We start from the raw sequence: 22,148 nt of genomic DNA, 5'->3' as shown, positions 1-22,148 counted from the left end.
AAAATCATCTTTTAGGAAGCTGATTTGGGCTACTTGGGCGCCGGCTAGATTAAAAAATTTCTTCTGGCTGCTCCTGAGGAACAGGCTTTGGTGCAACGACCGCCTGCAAAGGAGGGGTTGGCCAAACGGGTATTTTTGCCAACTTTGCCTCCGAAATCTGGAATCGGCTGCACACTTGTTCTGGCAATGTACCAGGGCAGTGGAGGTATGGACACATTCGTCGGCTAGAAACGGTTGCGCTTCGCTACACCCAACGGTATGGAACGAAAGGACCACGCGAGATGACATCATAGTGCAGATGATTAGCAAAGCCAGGCCAGAGCACAAAAAAGGCATTAGGACTATGATTGTGATTATCTCGTCGCAGATTTGGAAGGAGCGAAACTACTGCACTTTCAGAGGGAAGACTGCCGCCGTCAGCAACATAAACAACTCTATTCAAGGAACCATAGAGTTCTGGAGGCAGGCAGGCGCGGCCTGCCTCGTGCACCCTTTCGGAGAATCAACGGAAGAAGTTACGTAGGTGTGCCCTTCCGGGACGATGTTCCCATTTTTTCGCTTCTTCTTCTTTTTTCCTTGATCCTTTGGATCGATCCCATCTTATTGTAAGCCCGCCTTCTACCTGCTTTGTTCAATATAAGCCAGCCGGCTGCTGGATCTTTAAAAAAAACATCGCATCCGGATCTAACCCGGGGATCACTAGGATTTAATAGGGGCAGGCTAGTAAACGAAGACCACATCACATCCCTCCCATTCAATCCGTTTTGGCCGGTCGGTGATAATCCTCTAGCCGAACCCTTAGAACCCTTTGATTGGCACCTCTGAAATGGCCGGTCGGTGCTAATGCTCATCATTAGCGAGTTGTCTTAGGCGCAACATTAATCTGGAGGTGCTAGAGCATGGACAGAGTACCATATGCGATAGGGTTTAATGGTAGGAGCATGTCAGGGACTGGATGAAGACGGCGATGGGGTTGAAAGGAAAAAAAAACAAGATCTAATAATCAAAAATGAACTACCAGGCAACCGATGTGGGCAATTTGGTTGGACGGATCACACCCCGTACATGTGGTTGTTTTTCTTATGAAATGAGACACTTCGGTTCAGATCTTAGGCTCGGTGTTTTTTTAGTGAATGATTTAAAAAACTACCCTGGTCTCAACTGAGACTAAGACAGTTGTATAACGGCCCTGACTTGTAAGAGCATCTCCAACACCCCCGCACAATTTTTTTTGTTCAATAAAAGTTATAGCGCATCACTGTAGCATTTTTAATATGTCGGGACAAACATTGTTTTAGCAGACGTTTAAAAACGTGTGCCCAAAAAAGCAAGCAGTGCAAATTGTGAAGCGCGCGCGATCCCGCGCCCCAAATATGCTGCACACGATAGAGTTTTTTAACGCGTGTCTAAAACTTGTTAGCGCCCACATAGTTTTGCAGGCTCTCTTAGAGCTGTCCGACGCAAAAAAAACAAAAAATTTAACGTACGATGCACTTTTTAGACGCCTGTTGAAGATGCTCTAAGCTATCTTCTCCAATTATTTGATATAAATTCATGAGAGAGCGTGCAAATTTTAATTCATGAACAATGAAAGAAAATTATAGAAATATCACATTCATATCTAAAACAGAGATAAAATATACTAATGCCCTAAACACACAGTATTACAAGTACGTAGGTGTGAGAGGCATCTAAAATACGACACCTAAAATTCCTCCAAACCATGCCATTTTGGGCATGAGTATCTGAGGCCACGCATGCACTTCTCCCCGACTTATTTGGCTTCCTCTCTAACAATAGACCAGAAGACGGTTTTAATTGTTGCATTCGCCCTCCTCCTAGCGCATGCTCCTCCGTTGTCATCTCCTCCAATTCTTCACCGTGCAATTTTCAGGCCATTTGGGGCCTTCATATGGGGCCCTTCGCCTCCTTCGTGCCTTTTAGCGCGGCGCCACACTTATAGCTAAAAATCTATCGCGTCGCCCTCTCCATCTCTGCTAAGAAATGAAGTCGTATAGTCTTCAGGTAAATTTATTTACACTTTTGTGATTTTTTGAGTAACAATGTCCTCTTTGGACATGTTGCCGGTTATTAGGCGGGTTTGGAACACAAAACCAAGTTTCTGCGTGTTAAAATAAAGTCAAACTCTACCAGTTCTTTTGATTAGATATGGTTCAAATTCAATTTAAGTTCTGATGGGAATTAATTACAAACTACTACAAACACACTACAAAAATAAGATTTATATCCCGGACTCCTCCTTGTCATTACTTAGTTCCCAATCTTCCTAAATTGGTTTTTCTATTATATATACCATAATTTTCGGAGCCACGTTGGATGCACTTATTGGACGCCTTGTTCGTAGCTAGGGTTTGTTCTCGATTTGCCCTAACACCGCCACGTCTTACGGTTTTCCTCTTGTCGATCTATATGCCGAAACAGCGCACGGCCTCGCCGGCGGCAGGCGGCGCGCCAGGGCTCCGGCGGAGCGCGAGCGCGAAGCAGGCACCCTCCCCGTCGCCCCTCGGCGCCTCCTCCTCCCAGTACCAGTCGGTGCGCGCCTCGACGTCCACGACCAGCGCGCCGCGCCACAAGCAGCCGCCGTCCATCAACTGCATGGCGGCCACGTCCACGGACACGCCGCCGGCCACCCCCAGGGGCACCAAGCCGCAGCAGCCCAAGTCGGCGTCGTACTCGTCGATGTTCTCCCCGAGGAAGCTGATGCAGCGGGCCTCCCGCGCCTTCCGCAGCAGCAGGTCCTCCCGGCGCAAGAAGAACGCGGCGGCCGCGGCGGACGTCGGCGACGTGGACAGCCCCAGGTCGGTCGCAAGCAAGGGGTCCGACGCTGAAAGCAGCGTCTTCTCCTTGGACGATCAGATCATTGACGACGTCGTCGACGCCGGAGCCGCCGCCAAGCAGGAGGAGATCGTGCCGGAGAAGATCATACACGAGGCCAACCCGCCGTCGCCTGTGATCCATCAGCTGGCGCCCGTGCCGGAGGAACAGGACGAGGGTCGCAATAACGGGCCGGAGAAGCAGGACGCTGCCGCCGCAGAGAAGGAGAAGGAGGAGGAGGAGCCCAAGAAGGAGGTGGAGGAGCCGAAGAAGGAGGAGGAGGAGCCCAAGAAGGAAGCTCCTCCTGCTCTGGAGGACACCGTCGCCGAAGAGGACAAGACCGCGGCGGCCAAGAAGCAGCAGCGCGAGGAGGACATCAAGGCGGAGGTGGTGAGGAGGTTCCAGGGCTGTCGGGTGAGGACGTCGGTGGAGAAGCGGTCGTTCGACGCGGAGACGCCGCGGAGGCGGGAGTCCGCACGCAGCAACGAGGCGATAGAGGAGGCGCGGACCAAGCTGCTGGAGCTGCGGCAGGTGAACAAGGTGAAGGCGCTCGTGGGCGCCTTCGAGACCGTCATGGATGATAACAACCGCCAAGTCTCCACCGGCAAGCCGCGGCTAAACCTCCGCGTCTGAAGTCTGAACTACATTCGACAAGCATGAAGCTCGCACTTCCTCCTTTATCCCCGCTACTCTTTAATCACCCATCAACCCAATTTGTCGTCGTCGCACTTATCTATAATTATGGTATCACTTATACACATTTTGCAAGGAGGAAGATGATGGAGGGGTTATTATGATATAATAATAATAATGATGATCAAGGAGGAAGATGGTGTATTTTACTTTATGGAGTATATACTAATATACACGATCGCATCGCTTTCTCCAACTAGCTTGTGCGTTTCACTTGTTATTTTAGGAATTTTGTGTGTTTTACTCCCTGCATATGCGAATGATGGACAAAATCAAGAAAAAAAAATGAAGGCAGAGATTGATTGAAAAATCGGAAGAAAAACATCTAATCCTTAATCACTAATCTCCCCAGGGTTGAAACTCCCAGGAGCTATTTCAAGTAATCGAGTTTCCTTTTGACATCAATTTTGAATCAGTTTTCCTTAGCTCAATTCACACACAGCTTTCAGGTTGGATTGCTGACTGGAAAGGTGAGCCCAAGACAATGTGCACCAGCTTTGCTAGTATCCTTTCCATGGATACAGAGGTGGAGTAGCAAAAATAACTCATTATTTTTTCTTGTTTACTCGCTAACCTATCGTCGACGATCTTGGAGAACAGTGACCGGGCTTTTCTGAGGATTCGGCTAGTCATAATACTTCACCCGTCCCAAAATAAATGTCTTAATTTTATACTAGCCCTAGTACAAAGTTATATTAATCTTGAGACAGTTATTTTGGGAAGAGGGAGTATGTTTTGTTTTGTTGGAAGGGGAGTAAATTTTTTAATTCTCTTTAGAAATTGCCATTAATGCGTTTAGCATAAAAGATATTAAAATCTTTTGTTCCTGACGTCGACTGAAAAAGCACACCGCTTAAAATAAAATGATATATTTCTTCCCCTAAGCCTTCCTATCCCCTCACTGGCATATTTATTACTACTACACTTCACTACTACTTCATTTGAATGTTGTTGTATGGATGTACTTCACTATAGTACTAGTATGGAAGAGTTATTTATTTTATTTCCCCGTTTTACAGCATACCCTCTCTTTTCTCCTACACTGCGTACGTATTTGTATGTTGTTTGTTTCAAAGCAGTGACAAACCAACAAGGCGCAAGGGAGAGAGATGATGGCTAGCTCTCTTCGAAACAACCCACTGGATAACCACTGCACCAGCTGCACCGTCCACCAGGCTCACGCATGCGACGTGCGCCACTACCAACTGCATGCGCTGCATGTATGCCTGACCACGTCCCTCGCCTGGTGGTTGTAACTGACTCTCTCTCTTGCTGTGTACATCGGATATATATGTGTAAACCATCGGAGATGAATGTTATGCACAGATTTCACTCCTTATCTTGGTATCAGACACCGAGTTTCCCTCGATCCTCCTCTCCCCACCACCATGCATCGCCGGCTCCTTCGTCGCACTCGCTCGGCCGAGCTCGACGCCCCGCCGTCCAACGCCGCTCCCGCTGCTCCCAGGCCTCCTGCTCCTGCCGTTCCCGTCGTGGGCGCCCCTCCTCCCCGCCGCGCCTCTCCTGCCGCGATGGGCAAGCTGCCTGCCCCCTACGCGGCACCCACTTCTTCCACGCCCGTGCCAGCTGCTCCTCCGTCCACCGTCGGCGTCCTCCGCACTGCCGGCAGCGTCGCCGTTCCCCGGCTGCCGCTGGGTCGCCCCGACCACGCCCTCACCCCACCCCTTGGTCTCGGCGCCTCCGCCGCCGGCCCTTCCTCGTCCACCGGCCTGCCTCCCTCCATCTCTCACCACTTCACCACCAAACTCCAGCTCGAGTCTGGTAATTACTCCCGATGGCGCCAGCTCTTCTACCTCATCGTGTGCAAACACGAGGTCCAACACCACCTTGACGTCGCCGTCGAGCCTCTCGCCCAGAGCGCTCTCTGGCGCAAAGACGACCTCACCGTCGTGCTATGGCTGCACGGCGTCGTCGACGAGGAGCTCCTGGCCGCCGTGGCGACCCCCGCTAGCTCCGCCCATCACGTCTGGGCGCAGCTCCACATCCTCTTCATGGACAACCAACCCGATCGCGCCGTCATCCTCGGCGCCGTGTTCCGCAACCTCGTCCAGGGGGACCTCGCCATCGCCGAGTACAGCCGGCGCCTCAAGTCCCTTGCCAACGCTCTCGACGACGTCGGCGAACACGTCTCGGATCAGTCTCTCACTCTCCAACTGCTCCGCGGCCTGAGCCGCAAGTTCCATGTCATGGCCACCCTCCTTCCCATGCAGTCGCCATTTCCCACGTTCGTGCAAGCCCGTTCCCGCCTCCTCATGGAGGAGATCTCCGCCAACGAACGCGTGCGACTCGACGGTCGTCCCGAAGCTACGGCCACCGCCCTCGCCGTCGGGCATGCTCCCGGCGGTGCCTCCGTCGAGCGCGGCAATTCGGACCGGGGCAAGAGTCCTGCTCCCTCTCCCACCGGCGACCGCGAGCGCGGCGGCCGCGGGCGTGGCTCTGCTGCTGGACGCGGTGCCCCCGCCCCCGTCGCCCCGTCGGCCGGCTTCTTCGCTCCCTACGGTGCCCTGCTACCCGGTCTCCACCCCGCACGCCCACGCTGGGCTGCTCCCAACGCCGCGGGCGTCCTCGGGCCATGACCGCCTCCGGCGCACCAAGCCTACCCGGTGGCCACCGCTGCTACTACTCCCACCCATGGGCCAACCTGGGAACAATACCACCAGCTGTACGCGGCACTCCAGAACATCACCCTCCAGCAGCAACAAGTCGGCGGCACGCCGGACTTGTTCCTCGACACGGGTGCCACATCGCACGTTGCAGGTAACGCGAACACCCTCACCTCGTATACTTCCCCATCATTGCGTCATTCCTCTGGCATCCTCGTCGGTGATGGCTCCCGGCTACCCATCATCGCGGTCGGTTCCACCTCCCTCTCCACCTTCTCTCTCCGTGATGTGCTTATCTCTCCTTCCATCATTAAAAACCTCATTTCCGTACGTCGCTTCACTATTGATAATTTTTGTTCCATTACATTTGACCCTTTCGGTTTTTCCGTGAAGGACCTAGCCACGGGGAGAATGATCATGAGATCAAATAGCCATGGGGATCTCTATCCTTTCTTCAGCAACTCCGACGTACAAGCAGCTCTCTCTGTCACCTCCGATGACCTATGGCATCTTCGCTTGGGTCACTCCAGCAACACCACCGTCTCCACCCTAGCTCGTAGTTTTCTTCCAAGTTGTAATAATGATAGACCTAGCCACCATGTGTGTGCTTCATGTAAGCTAGGCAAGCAGCCCCGGCTGCCCTTTCCTCGTTCCACATCTAAGACTAGTGCATCGTTCCAATTAATACATTGTGATTTATGGACATCACCTGTTCCTAGCTTCTCCGGTTTTCAATACTACCTTGTGATGCTTGACGACTATACACATCACTTCTGGACCTTTCCGCTCCGTCACAAATCGGACACCGCCGACACCATCTCCCGCTTCTTTGCATATGTTCTTACCCAATTTCATGTAACCATCCAATGCATGCAGTGTGATAGCGGCGGTGAATTCCTCACTACCTCCTTGCGTGATCTTTTCTCTCGCCACGGTTCGTCCTTCCGCCTCTCATGCCCTCGCACTTCCCCACAAAACGGCAAGGCAGAGCGACTTATCCGCACCACCAATGACATCGTTCGCGTCCTCCTCATTCACGCCAACCTACCACCTCCCTTCTAGGTAGAAGCTCTCCACACCGCCACATACATCCTCAACCGGCGGCCCTCCTCCGCTATACATTTCCTCACACCTTACTACCTTCTTCTCGGCCACCACCCCACCTATGATCACATGCGTGCCTTTGGCTGTCTCTGCTTCCCCAACACCATCGCCACATCACCTCACAAGCTCGCCCCACGCTCTGTTGGAATTATGCCCTAGAGACAATAATAAATATAGTTATTATTATAATTCCTGTATCAAGATAATCGTTTATTATCCATGCTATAATTGTATTGAAGGAAGACTCATTTACATGTGTGGATACATAGACAAAACACCGTCCCTAGCAAGCCTCTAGTTAGCTAGCCAGTTGATCAAAGATAGTCAGTGTCTTCTGATTATGAACAAGGTGTTGTTGCTTGATAACTGGATCACGTCATTAGGAGAATCACGTGATGGACTAGACCCAAACTAATAGACGTAGCATGTTGATCGTGTCATTTTATTGCTACTGTTTTCTGCGTGTCAAGTATTTATTCCTATGAACATGAGAACATATAACTCACTGACACCGGAGGAATGCTTTGTGTGTATCAAACGTCGAAACGTAAATGGGTGACTATAAAGATGCTCTACAGGTATCTCCGAAGGTGTTGGTTGAGTTAGTATGGATCAAGACTGGGATTTGTCACTCCGTGTGAACGGAGAGGTATCTTGGGGCCCACTCGGTAATACAACATCACACACAAGCCTTGCAAGCAATATAACTTAGTGTAAGTTGCGGGATCTTGTATTACGGAACGAGTAAAGAGACTTGCCGGTAAACGAGATTGAAATAGGTATACGGATACTGACGATCGAATCTCGGGCAAGTAACATACCGAAGGACAAAGGGAATGACATACGGGATTATATGAATCCTTGGCATTGAGGTTCAAACGATAAGATCTTCGTAGAATATGTAGGATCCAATATGGGCATCCAGGTCCCGCTATTGGATATTGACCGAGGAGTCTCTCGGGTCATGTCTACATAGTTCTCGAACCCGCAGGGTCTGCACACTTAAGGTTCGACGTTGTTTTATGCGTATTTGAGTTATATGGTTGGTTACCGAATGTTGTTCAGAGTCCCGGATGAGATCACGGATGTCACGAGGGTTTCCGGAATAGTCCGGAAACGAAGATTGATATATAGATGACCTCATTTGATTACCGGAAGGTTTTCGGAGTTACCGGGAATGTACCGGGAATGACGAATGGGTTCCGGGAGTTCACCGGGGGGGCAACCCACCCCGGGGAAGCCCATAGGCCTTGAGGGTGGCACACCAGCCCTTAGTGGGCTGGTGGGACAGCCCAAAAGGGCTCTATGCGCCAAGAAAAGAAAATCAAGAGAAAACAAAAAAAAGGGAGGAGGTGGGAAGGAAGGGGGACTCCCTCCCACCAAACCAAGTCCAACTCGGTTTGGGGGGGAGTCCTCCCCCCTTGGACTCGGCCGACCCCCTTGGGGCTCCTTGAGCCCCAAGGCAAGGTCCCCTCCCTCCCACCTATATATACGGAGGTTTTAGGGCTGATTTGAGACGACTTTTCCACGGCAGCCCGACCACATACCTCCACGGTTTTTCCTCTAGATCGCGTGTCTGCGGAGCTCGGGCGGAGCCTTGCTGAGACAAGGTCATCACCAACCTCCGGAGTGCCGTCACGCTGCCGGAGAACTCTTCTACCTCTCCGTCTCTCTTGCTGGATCAAGAAGGCCGAGATCATCGTCGAGCTGTACGTGTGCTGAATGCGGAGGTGCCGTCCGTTCGGTACTAGATCGTGGGACTGATCGCGGGATTGTTCGCGGGGCGGATTGAGGGACGTGAGGACGTTCCACTACATCAACCGCGTTCACTAACGCTTCTGCTGTACGATCTACAAGGGTACGTAGATCACTCATCCCCTTTCGTAGATGGACATCACCATGAGAGGTCTTCGTGCGCGTAGGAAATTTTTTGTTTCCCATGCGACGTTCCCCAACAGTGGCATCATGAGCTAGGTTCATGCGTAGATGTCTTCTCGAGTAGAACACAAAAGTTTTTGTGGGCGGTGATGTACGTTTTGCTGCCCTCCTTAGTCTTTTCTTGATTCCGCGGTATTGTTGGATTGAAGCGGCTTGGACCGACATTACTCGTACGCTTACGAGAGACTGGTTTCATCGTTACGAGTAACTCCGTTGCTCAAAGATGACTGGCAAGTGTCGGTTTCTCCAACTTTAGTTGAATCGGATTTGACCGAGGAGGTCCTCGGATGAGGTTAAATAGCAACTCATATATCTCCGTTGTGGTGTTTGCGTAAGTAAGATGCGATCCTACTAGATACCCATGGTCACCACGTAAAACATGCAACAACAAAATTAGAGGACGTCTAACTTGTTTTTGCAGGGTATGCTTGTGATGTGATATGGCCAATGATATGATGTGATATACTGGATGTATGAGATGATCATGTTGTAATAGAAATATCGACTTGCACGTCGATGGTACGGCAACAGGCAGGAGCCATAGGGTTGTCTTTATACTAACGTTTGTGCTTGCAGATGTGTTTACTATTTTGCTAGGATGTAGCTTTAGTAGTAATAGCATGAGTAGCACGACAACCCCGATGGTAACACGTTCATGGAGATCATGGCGTGGCGCCAGTGACTAGAAGATCGTGCCGGTGCTTTGGTGATGGAGATCAAGAAGCACGTGATGATGGCCATATCATGTCACTTATGAATTGCATGTGATGTTAATCCTTTTATGCACCTTGTTTTGCTTAGAACGATGCTAGCATTATGAGGTTATCTCTCACTAAAATTTCAAGACGAAATTGTGTTCTCCCCGACTGTGCACCGTTGCTACAGTTCGTCATTTCTAGAGACCACGTGATGATCGGGTGTGATAGACTCAACGTTCACATACAACGGGTGCAAAACAGTTGCGCACGCGGAACACTCGGGTTAAGCTTGACGAGCCTAGCATGTGTAGACATGGCCTCGGAACAAATGAGACCGAAAGGTCGAGCATGAATCGTATAGTTGATATGATTAGCATAGAGATGCCTACCAGTGAAACTATTCTCGACTCACGTGATGATCGGACTTGAGATAGTGGATTTGGATCATGTACCACTCAAATGACTAAAGAGATGTACTTTTTGAGTGGGAGTTTAGCGAATAATTTGATTAAGTTAAACTCTAATTATCTTGAACATAGTCTAAGTCCACTTTGAATATATTTGTGTTGTAGATCATGGCTCACGCGACAGTCATCCTGAATTTTAATACGTTCCTAGAGAAAGCTAAGTTGAAAGATGATGGAAGCAACTTTGTAGACTGGGCTCGTAATCTTAAGCTAATCTTACAAGCTGGGAAGAAGGATTATGTCCTTAATGCTGCGTTAGGAGATGAACCACCCGCTACGGCTGATCAGGATGTTAAGAACGCTTGGTTAGCACGTAAGGAGGACTACTCAATAGTTCAATGTGCAGTCTTGTATGGCTTAGAACCGAGACTTCAACGTTGCTTTGAGCGTCATGGAGCATTTGAGATGTTCCAGGAGTTGGAGTTTATCTTTCAGAAGAACGCCCGGATCGAGAGGTATGAGACCTCCGATAAATTCTATGCTTGCAAGATGGAGGAAAACTCATCTGTCAGTGAACATGTGCTCAAAATGTCTGGGTACTCAAACCGACTAGCTGAGCTGGGGATTGAACTCCCGCAAGAAGCTATCACTGACAGAATCCTTCAATCACTGCCGCCAAGCTATAAAGGCTTTGTGTTGAACTACAACATGCAAGGGATGAACAAGTCTCCCGGCGAGTTGTTTGCGATGCTGAAAGTCGCAGAGTCTGAACTCCGTAAACAGCATCAAGTGTTGATGGTGAATAAGACCACTAGTTTCAAGAGAAACGGCAAAGGCAAGAAGGGCAATTCGAAGAAGAGCGGCAAGCCTGTTGCCAATCCGACGAAGAAATCCAAAGCTGGACCTAAGCCGGAAACGGAGTGTTACTATTGCAAGGGTATGGGTCACTGGAAGCGCAATTGCCCCAAGTATGTGGCAGATAAGAAGGCGGGCAAAGAAAAATCAGGTATATTTGATATACATGTTATTGATGTGTACTTAACCGGCTCTCGTAGTAGTGCCTGGGTATTCGATACCGGTTCTGTTGCTCATATTTGCAACTCGAAACAGGAACTGCGGAATAGGCGAAGGCTGGCGAAAGATGAAGTGACGATGCGTGTAGGAAATGGTTCCAAGGTTGATGCAATCGCCGTTGGCACAGTGTCACTTCAGTTACCATCAGGATTAGTGATGAACTTAAATCATTGTTATTTAGTGCCTGCGTTGAGCATGAACATTATATCTGGATCTTGTTTATTGCGAGACGGTTACTCTTTTAAGTCAGAGAATAATGGTTGTTCTATTTCTATGAGTAACATCTTTTATGGTCATGCACCGAATGTGAGAGGATTGTTCATATTGAATCTTGATAGCGATACGCATATACATAACATTGAGACCAAAAGAGTTAGAGTTAAACATGATAGCGCCATATTTTTGTGGCACTGCCGCTTAGGTCATATTGGTCTAAAGTGCATGAAGAAACTCCATGCTGATGGACTTTTGGAGTCACTTGACTTTGATTCACTTGACACGTGCGAACCATGCCTCATGGGCAAGATGACTAAGACTCCATTCTCAGGAACAATGGAGCGTGCAAGTGACTTGTTGGAAATCATACATACCGATGTGTGTGGTCCGATGAGCGTGGAGGCACGCGGCGGATATCGTTATTTTCTCACCTTCACTGACGATTTAAGTAGATATGGTTATGTCTACTTGATGAAGCACAAGTCTGAAACATTTGAAAAGTTCAAGCAATTTCAGAGTGAAGTGGAAAATCATCGTAACAAGAAGATCAAGTTCCTACGGTCTGATCGTGGGGGTGAATATCTGAGTTTCGAGTTTGGTGCTCACTTAAGACAATGTGGAATTGTTTCACAGTTAACACCGCCTAGAACACCACAGCGTAATGGTGTGTCCAAACGTCGTAATCGTACTCTATTAGAGATGGTGCGATCTATGATGTCTCTTACTGATTTGCCGTTATCATTTTGGGGCTATGCATTAGAAACAGCTGCATTCACTTTAAATAGGGCACAATCTAAATCCGTTGAGACGACACCATACGAACTGTGGTATGGCAAAAGGCCAAAGTTGTCGTTTCTTAAAGTTTGGGGATGTGATGCTTATGTCAAAAAGCTTCAGCCCGAAAAGCTGGAACCCAAAGCGGAAAAGTGCGTCTTCATAGGTTACCCAAAAGAGACAGTTGGGTACACCTTCTATCTCAAATCCGAGGGCAAAGTGTTTCTTGCTAACAACGGAGCTTTTCTCGAGAAGGAGTTTCTCTCGAGAGAATTGTGTGGGAGGAAGATAGAACTTGACGAGGTTGTCGAACCTCTCATCCCTCTGGATGGTGGCGCAGGGCAAGGGGAAACCTCTGTCATTGCAACGCCGGTTGAGGAGGAAGTTAATGATGATGATCATGAAACTCCAGTTCAAGTTTCTATCAAACCACGCAGGTCGACGAGACCACGTGCTGCTCCAGAGTGGTACAGTAATCCCGTCTTATCAATCATGTTGTTAGACAACAATGAATCTGCGAATTATGAAGAAGCAATGGTGGGCCCAGATTCCAACAAATGGCTGGAAGCGATGAAGTTCGAGATAGGATCCATGTATGAGAACAAAGTGTGGACTTTGGAGGTACTGCCTGAGGGCCGCAAGGCCATTTAGAACAATTGGATCTTTAAGAGGAAGACGGACGCTGACGGTAATATGACCGTTTATAAAGCTCGACTTGTGGCAAAGGGTTTTTCACAAGTTCAAGGAGTTGACTACGATGAGACTTTCTCACCCGTAGCGATGCTTAAGTCCGTCAGAATCATGTTAGCAATAGCTGCATTTTTCGATTATGAAATCTGGCAGATGGATGTCAAAACGGCGTTCCTTAACGGTTTCCTTAAGGAAGAGTTGTATATGATACAACCCGAAGGTTTTGTCGATCCTAAGAATGCTAACAAGGTGTGCAAGCTTCAGCGATCCATTTATGGACTGGTGCAAGCATCTCGGAGTTGGAACAAACGCTTTGATGAGGTGATCAAAGCATTTGGGTTTATACAAGTGGTTGGAGAATCTTGTATTTACAAGAAAGTGAGTGGGAGCTCTGTGGCGTTTCTAATATTATATGTGGATGACATATTACTGATTGGAAACAACGTAGAGTTTTTAGAGAGCATAAAGGATTACTTGAATAAAAGTTTCTCTATGAAGGACCTAGGAGAAGCTGCTTACATTCTAGGCATTAAGATCTATAGGGATAGATCAAAATGCCTCATAGGACTTTCACAAAGCACATACCTTGATAAAGTTTTGAAGAGGTTCAAAATGGAACAGTCCAAGAAAGGGTTCTTGACAGTTCTACAAGGTACGAGATTGAGTAAGACTCAGTGCCCAGCAACTGATGAAGATAGAGAGCATATGCGCTCCGTCCCCTATGCTTCAGCCATAGGTTCTATCATGTATGCGATGCTGTGCACTAGACCGGATGTTAGCCTGGCCATAAGTATGGCAGGTAGGTTCCAGAGTAATCCAGGAGTGGATCACTGGACAGCGGTCAAGAATATCCTGAAGTACCTGAAAAGGACTAAGGAGATGTTTCTCGTGTATGGAGGTGACGAAGAACTCGCCGTAAAAGGTTACGTCGATGCAAGCTTTGAAACAGATCCGGACGACTCTAAGTCGCAAACCGGATACGTATTTATTCTTAATGGGGGTGCAGTAAGCTGGTGCAGTTCCAAGCAAAGCGTCGTAGCAGATTCTACATGTGAAGCGGAGTACATGGCTGCCTCGGAGGCGGCTAAGGAGGGTGTCTGGATGAAGCAGTTCATGACGGATCTTGGAGTGGTGCCAAGCGCACTGAATCCAATAACCTTGTTCTGTGACAACACTGGTGCCATTGCCTTAGCAAAGGAACCACGGTTTCACAAGAAGACCAGACACATCAAACGATGCTTCAACCTCATCCGCGACTATGTCGAGGGAGAGGACGTGAATATATGCAAAGTGCACATGGATCTGAATGTAGCGGACCCGCTGACTAAACCTCTTCCACGGCCAAAGCATGATCAACACCAGAACTGTATGGGTGTTAGATTTATTACAATGTAATTCACATGGTGATGTGAGGGCTAGATTATTGACTCTAGTGCAAGTGGGAGACTGTTGGAATTATGCCCTAGAGACAATAATAAATATAGTTATTATTATAATTCCTGTATCAAGATAATCGTTTATTATCCATGCTATAATTGTATTGAATGAAGACTCATTTACATGTGTGGATACATAGACAAAACACCGTCCCTAGCAAGCCTCTAGTTGGCTAGCCAGTTGATCAAAGATGGTCAGTGTCTTCTGATTATGAACAAGGTGTTGTTGCTTGATAACTGGATCACGTCATTAGGAGAATCACGTGATGGACTAGACCCAAACTAATAGATGTAGCATGTTGATCGTGTCATTTTATTGCTACTGTTTTCTGCGTGTCAAGTATTTATTCCTATGACCATGAGATCATATAACTCACTGACACCGGAGGAATGCTTTGTGTGTATCAAACGTCGCAACGTAACTGGGTGACTATAAAGATGCTCTACAGGTATCTCCGAAGGTGTTAGTTGAGTTAGTATGGATCAAGACTGGGATTTGTCACTCCCTGTGAACGGAGAGGTATCTCGGGGCCCACTCGGTAATACAACATCACACACAAGCCTTGCAAGCAATGTAACTTAGTGTAAGTTGCGGGATCTTGTATTACGGAACGAGTAAAGAGACTTGCCGGTAAACGAGATTGAAATAGGTATACTGATACTGACGATCGAATCTCGGGCAAGTAACATACCGAAGGACAAAGGGAATGACATACGGGATTATATGAATCCTTGGCACTGAGGTTCAAACGATAAGATCTTCGTGGAATATGTAGGATCCAATATGGGCATCCAGGTCCCGCTATTGGATATTGACCGAGGAGTCTCTCGGGTCATGTCTACATAGTTCTCGAACCCGCAGGGTCTGCACACTTAAGGTTCGACGTTGTTTTATGCGTATTTGAGTTATATGGTTGGTTACCGAATGTTGTTCGGAGTCCCGGATGAGATCACGGACGTCATGAGGGTTTCCGGAATAGTCCGGAAACGAAGATTGATATATAGGATGACCTCATTTGATTACCGGAAGGTTTTCGGAGTTACCGGGAATGTACCGGGAATGACGAATGGGTTCCGGGAGTTCACCGGGGGGGGGGGGGGGCAACCCACCCCGGGGAAGCCCATAGGCCTTGAGGGTGGCACACCAGCCCTTAGTGGGCTGGTGGGACAGCCCAAAAGGGCTCTATGCGCCAAGAAAAGAAAATCAAGAGAAAAGAAAAAAAGGGAGGAGGTGGGAAGGAAGGGGGACTCCCTCCCACCAAACCAAGTCCAACTCGGTTTGGGGAGGGGAGTACGTGTGCTGAACGCGGAGGTCATCACCAACCTCCGGAGTGCCGTCATGCTGCCGGAGAACTCTTCTACCTCTCCGTCTCTCTTGCTGGATCAAGAAGGCCGAGATCATCGTCGAGCTGTACGTGTGCTGAACGCGGAGGTGCCGTCCGTTCGGTACTAGATCATCGGACTGATCGCGGGATTGTTCGCGGGGCGGATCGAGGGACGTGAGGACGTTCCACTACATCAACCGCGTTCACTAACGCTTTTGCTGTACGATCTACAAGGGTACTTAGATCACTCATCCCCTCTCGTAGATGGACATCACCATGAGAGGTCTTCGTGCGCGTAGGAAAATTTTTGTTTCCCATGCGACGTTCCCCAACACGCTCCTCCCGCCGCGTCTTCCTCGGCTAACCACTCGAGCACAAAGGTTATTGCTATCTCGACCTGTCCACCCGCAAGGTCATCATCTCCCGGCACGTCACGTTCGATGAACGTTCCTTCCCATACAGCCCTTGCCCATCTCCAGCCCCTGACTCTATCACCTCCCGTATTGTCGCCCAGCCCGCACCGATAACCATATCGCATGCATCTCCTGATCCCCGGCATACCGCATGCAGCCCCAACCACCCACCGCCTACCTCCCCACTACCACCGGGTCAACCACCAACCAGCAGCCCACCCCACGTACCGCATGCATCTCCCTTGCATGCCTCCACCTCCAACAGCAACACGGGTACCACCCGTACCCCGGGTCCCACGCATCTCCCATGCATCTCTCCTTTCCCGCCGGGTCCCACGCACACCCATAGCGCCCCATGCACCTCGGATCCCACACCAGACCCCACGGCCGCTCCACTCCAGCCGCATGCCCACCCTCCTGCCGCTGCATGCACGTCACCGAGCTGCCCACTCCTCTCTCCTCCTCACCGGTCTGCACAGCCTGCACATCCAGTTCCCCTGCACAGTTCACCTGTCACGTCACCATGCATGTCCCACTCCTCCCCACATGCATCCATCCCACCCTCTCTCCCGCATGCACCCACACCACCGGCCAGCTCCCATGCAGCCAGTTCATGTGCGCCACTTGTCTCCTCCATTCCCACGCGCGCGGTGCTGGTTGATCCTCCTGCTAACCATCATCGTATGCGTACCCGCAGCAAGTCGGGATTCGCTCAGCCTAAGATTCTTCACACCAGTACTCCCTCTTCCTCCATCAGTCCCATTCCCTCCTCCTACCGCATCGCCCTTCGCGATCCTAACTGGCACGCTGCGATGCTCGAGGAATATAACGCACTGATGCGGAATAATACTTGGTGTTTAGTGTCTCGTCCTGCAGGTGCGAACGTCGTCACCGGTAAATGGATCTTCTGCCACAAGTTCCATCCTGACGGCACACTCGCTCGGTACAAAGCACGGTGGGTTCTTCGTGGCTTCACACAGCGGCCTGGCATCGACCTTGCTGAGACGTTCAGTCCCGTGGTCAAACCGGCCACGATCCGGACGGTCCTCAGCATCGCCGCTGGCAGGTCCTGGCCCATTCATCAGTTGGACGTCAAGAACGCCTTCCTCCACGGCCACCTCACCGAGACGGTCTACAGCCATCAGCCCTCCGGCTTCGTCGACACCACGGTCCCATCCCACGTTTGCCGGCTTAACCGTTCCCTGTACGGTCTCAAGCAGGCTCCTCGGGCGTGGTTCACCCGCTTCACCACCTATCTACGGACGCTGGGGTTCGTCGCCTCCCACTCGGACACGTCGCTCTTCATCCTCCGCCGCGGCGACCACCTCGCCTACCTGCTACTCTATGTCGACGACATCATCCTCACTGCCAGCTCCACCGCGGTCCTCGCCTCCGTCATCCAGTCGCTCCACCGCGAGTTTGCGATGACCGACCTCGGCGCTCTCCATCACTTCCTCGGCATCAACGTCACCACCACCACGCAGGCCTTGTTTCTCTCACAGGAACAGTACGCCCTAGAGATCCTCGACCGCGCGGGCATGCTCAATTGCAAGCCCATCTCTACTCCAGTCGACACATCGGCCAAGCTCTCCCTCGACACCGGTCCGCTCTTCCACGACCCGTCGCTCTACCGCAGCCTGGTTGGTGCCCTGCAGTACATCACACTGACGCGCCCCGACCTCTCCTACGCCGTCCAGCAGTGTTGCATGTTCATGCATGCACCACGCGACTGCCACTACCAGCTCGTCAAGCGCATACTTCGGTATCTCCGCGGCACGACACATCTGGGGCTTCGGATCCATCGCGACGCTGGCACCGAGCTTGTCGCCTACTCCGACGCCGATTGGGCAGGATGTCCTGATATACGCCGATCCACCTCGGGTTACTGCGTGTATCTGGGCTCCAACCTTCTCACGTGGTCGTCGAAGCGCCAGGTGACCGTCTCGCGGTCCAGCGCCGAGGTAGAGTACCGGGCGGTGGCGAACGCCGTTGCCGAATCCGTTTGGCTACGACAACTCCTTGGCGAGCTCCATCAACCCCCGTCTCGAGCCACGGTGGTCTACTGCGACAACATCAGCGCCGTCTACATGTCGAGCAACCCCGTGCAGCATCAACGCACCAAGCACATCGAGATTGATCTTCACTTCGTCCGCGAGCGCGTCGCCCTTGGGGAGATACGTGTTCTGCACGTGCCCACTAGCTCCCAGTTCGCCGACATCTTCACCAAGGGCTTGCCGACAACTGTGTTTCTTGATTTTCGGTCCAGTCTCAACGTCAAAACGTGTCTGCGGGGGGTGTTCGAAACAACCCACTAGATAACCACTGCACCAGCTGCACCGTCCACCAGGCAATGCGGCGCTGCCCTGGTCTTCACGCATGCGACGTGCGCCACTACCAACTGCATGCGCTGCATGTATGCCTGACCACGTCCCTCGCCTAGTGGTTGTAACTGACTCTCTCTCTCTTACTGTGTACATCGGATATATATGTGTAAACCACCGGAGATGAAGTATATGCACAGATTTCACTCCTTATCTAGCTCCTGATACTCGCAAAATATATAGTGGCGCTAGTGTACTACTGCTTCATTGATCCATTTTGAAATAATGTTTGTAATCAAAGCGCAAAAATAATGTCGTTAGCTACCATGCGTCCACCAAGTCATCATCCCCTTCATCTCGATCGATGTGATGGTTGGAATTAATATTTCCAAAAAACTTCTTTCTTCTAAAGACTTATTAGTCTTCAATTCAGAAAGAAACATCCGATCAATTGATTGTAATGGTTTTATTATTATTACAATGAAATTCTAGTAGACTTTTTGTAAGATAGTGAATTGTTGTTCCTCTAGCAAAGTATCAGCTTTCAGTACAGCGACCATATGAGTTAGTACTGTAGAAATATGTCGAGTTAGTATTGAAATACTAATTCTAGTACTAAAAATCATGAATCAGTTTTATTCTGTTACTATCCAAGATTATGTTTGAGCTAAGCATGTGCCAGTTTTGGATACAACACTGACTCTTGAATGCTAATTGTTGTTGCTCGAGCAATCTATTGGCTTCCCAAATCTTCTAATACTCTCTCATTTCCACAATGTAGTGCGTATAGAATTTTTTTTCTTCTAAAAGTCAGGCATTTCAAAGTTTGATTAATTTTTTATAAATAAAATATGTACATTTTAAATACCAAATGCATATCATTGGATATACTACCAGTTATTTTTTCATGTTGTGCATATGAATAGTTTTCTCTGGAAACTCAGCCAGAGCTAGCTTAGTTTGACTTTTCAAAAGAAAAAGGAAATCTATACGCAGTAGAATATAAAACTGAGGGGTGTTATGTCTACTTTCCTGAAAGATCTTTGTTTTTAGTGGACTTGCTATCTTCCAAGATAGACTTCCGCCTCCACTAGTAGAAAAAGAGCATTTTGTCCCGGTTTATAAGGGCCTTCTGTCCCGGTTTCGGAACCGGGACAAAAAGGTCGTTACTAATGTCCTTTGCCTTTAGTCCCGGTTCTTACACGAACCGGGACAGGTGGGCCTCCACGTGGCCGCTGCGGTCAGGCCAGGCAGGGGGGCCTTTAGTCCCGGTTGATGACATCAACCGGGACCAAAAGGCATCCACGCGTCAGCCCCTGGCTGGGGCTGAGGTTTTTTTTAAAGGGGCTGGTTTAGGGGTTAATTTAGGTTGTTATTAGCTAGCTAATAGAGAAAAGTGTCCTCTCTTATATATCTCCGTGCTTGGACATCCCCCGTGCTTTGTCGAACATATTTACAAAATGTAGACACGAGTTACATGCACATATATGCATCTTTTTTACACTATATCATTTCATATCATTTTTGTCGAATGGCAATAGTATTCTAATCGACCATCTAACAACTCATCATCAACTTAATCATATACCAAGTTATCATATGATACACATAAAATAAAACAGAGAAACATCATAATATATATATAGTCATCATATGCATCATGCATCCTAATTAATCGATCATGTCAAGTAATAATATAAACTAGAATAACTTGTCTCTCATAAGACCTAATCCTCGCTCTTAGATATAATGTGATAAAACAGAATAACACCTATGGCTCCATGATGAATCACATAGATCCAACGGTCTCCAGCTTGTGGCTTGCGAACCTTCTTTATTTCTCTCCATGCTTCAATTTGAAGTCTTTTTTTATCTTGATTTAAAGTTAATCAAGTATGGAGCATAGAACTCAGCCCTCAGCGGGCTTCTAATTCTCACTTGACCTTCTGGGTCCATTAACGGAGGCACTACATCATGTGCGAGTTGCTGTTGAAGAACATAATAATAACCTAGTTAGCAATGTAATCAACACCATTTACGCAATAGTGGAGCATACTTAATTAGGAAACTCTTAGCAAGACATTTCGACGAATGTCAGCTGGACTCAACTTATGCATTAGTGGCATGTAAAATGAATAATTTTGGCCAATTTCAAAATGATACGGGAAGGTATCCCTAGAAGCCAGAACACCAACAACAAGAAAGTGGAGAAGATCATCCTTCTCCTTTCAAGTTAGATGTGATCCATACGTGTAGTGTGTCGTGTCAATTAATTTTCGTAATTCAGTCGAAGCAACGAAATAAGCTGTAAATTATAATTTAACAAATTTAGTATATAGATGAACACCAACTATTTCTAAATATAAATGCAAATTATTTCACATGGAGGTAAAACAGGAAGCATATCATCCACAACCACCCAAATTTTGTAATAATTTAATGTTTCAAAAATACTTAGAAATTTTGTAATTGTTCACAAGATGTGGCCATTATATAAACCATTAAAAATGACCACATGTGCTACGATCATTCAAAGGACAATTTGGGTTGTTGTTGTTGTTTGTACAACATGTAACATGATATAATTATAACTATGACCCAATAACTAGGAACCTGCAACGTGTGGCCAAAGTTTTAATAAACGATGAACACCACATGACATGGTAGTTGCGAGAGGAAAACAGGTTGACTACACCAACTATTTATAAATATAAATGCAAATTACTTGACAAATATGGTTGAGAAACTCACATGGAGGTAAAACAGGAAGCATATCATCGACAACCACCCAAATGTCGATGTTGTCTGGCATATTATCTTCACGATGAAGATTGAAGGTGATTTCCATTCCTTTCTGAAATCCATATGCCTGGCAAAGATCTTCCCACTTTGGGCACCCAAATTCTGTTTGAAAAACTGAATTAAATACTTGGATAACAAAAGTGTGACCATGTATAGTCCTCAGCTTAGCGCTCCTCGTCTCAATTCTCTCGTAGTCTTCGCAACCTAGCCTCTCCAACACATATCTTCTTGCATGGAAAGGGAGGTACATATCGCCGTTCTCGTCAAGCTTCATGCTGAAGAACCTATCGTCTCGCAGGTGAGGCATGTCGCACATACCCCGAGAGTTGCCGCAATATTCACACTCCCAATATCCATCGTCAGACATTTCCTGTTTTAATGTGGTAAATGTGTGTAAACAACAATATAATCGGGACACAATATATATATCGAAAGAATTGAACATCTATATATGATAACTCTTCATGCTCGCATCATGCATCATCATATATAACAACAAGTCCTACTAATTAATCATCATCATACATAGTTAAATAAAGCGGGAACTACTTTAATATATAGTTAAATAAAGTAGTCTTGCCAACTAGGGATCATCTATTCATATATGTGCTTTCCAGTGTACTTGCCAACTAGGGATCATCTATGTATGCTTGCAAATTAATAGAATTTTATCACTGTTCTATCTTTTTTCCACCATTTATTGTGTCATGTACCTTTCAGAGCTTTTTGGGTACAAACTACATGCAGCTAGCAGTAAATTATTTCTTAAGATTAATCTGTTAGTGTTATGTATACATT

General features: G+C 48.2%; 1 protein-coding gene across 1 annotated transcript; it reads left to right on the top strand.

Moving 5' to 3' along the window:
• The first annotated feature begins 1,843 nt into the window (after window positions 1-1,843).
• LOC123402995 (MAP7 domain-containing protein 2-like) lies at window positions 1,844-3,724 on the top strand. Its single transcript, XM_045096971.1, has 2 exons — window positions 1,844-2,025; window positions 2,443-3,724. The coding sequence occupies exons 1-2, from the start codon at window positions 2,005-2,007 to the stop codon at window positions 3,466-3,468; spliced, it is 1,047 nt and encodes a 348-aa protein (XP_044952906.1). The 5' UTR covers window positions 1,844-2,004; the 3' UTR covers window positions 3,469-3,724.
• Window positions 3,725-22,148: the final 18,424 nt, after the last annotated feature.

This window comes from Hordeum vulgare, chromosome 6H (genome assembly GCF_904849725.1).
Source record: "Hordeum vulgare subsp. vulgare chromosome 6H, MorexV3_pseudomolecules_assembly, whole genome shotgun sequence".
In the NCBI taxonomy this organism is placed as follows: Eukaryota; Viridiplantae; Streptophyta; class Magnoliopsida; order Poales; family Poaceae; genus Hordeum; species Hordeum vulgare.
Note: the sequence above shows the minus strand (reverse complement) of the source record. Positions and strands in the feature narration are given on the sequence as shown.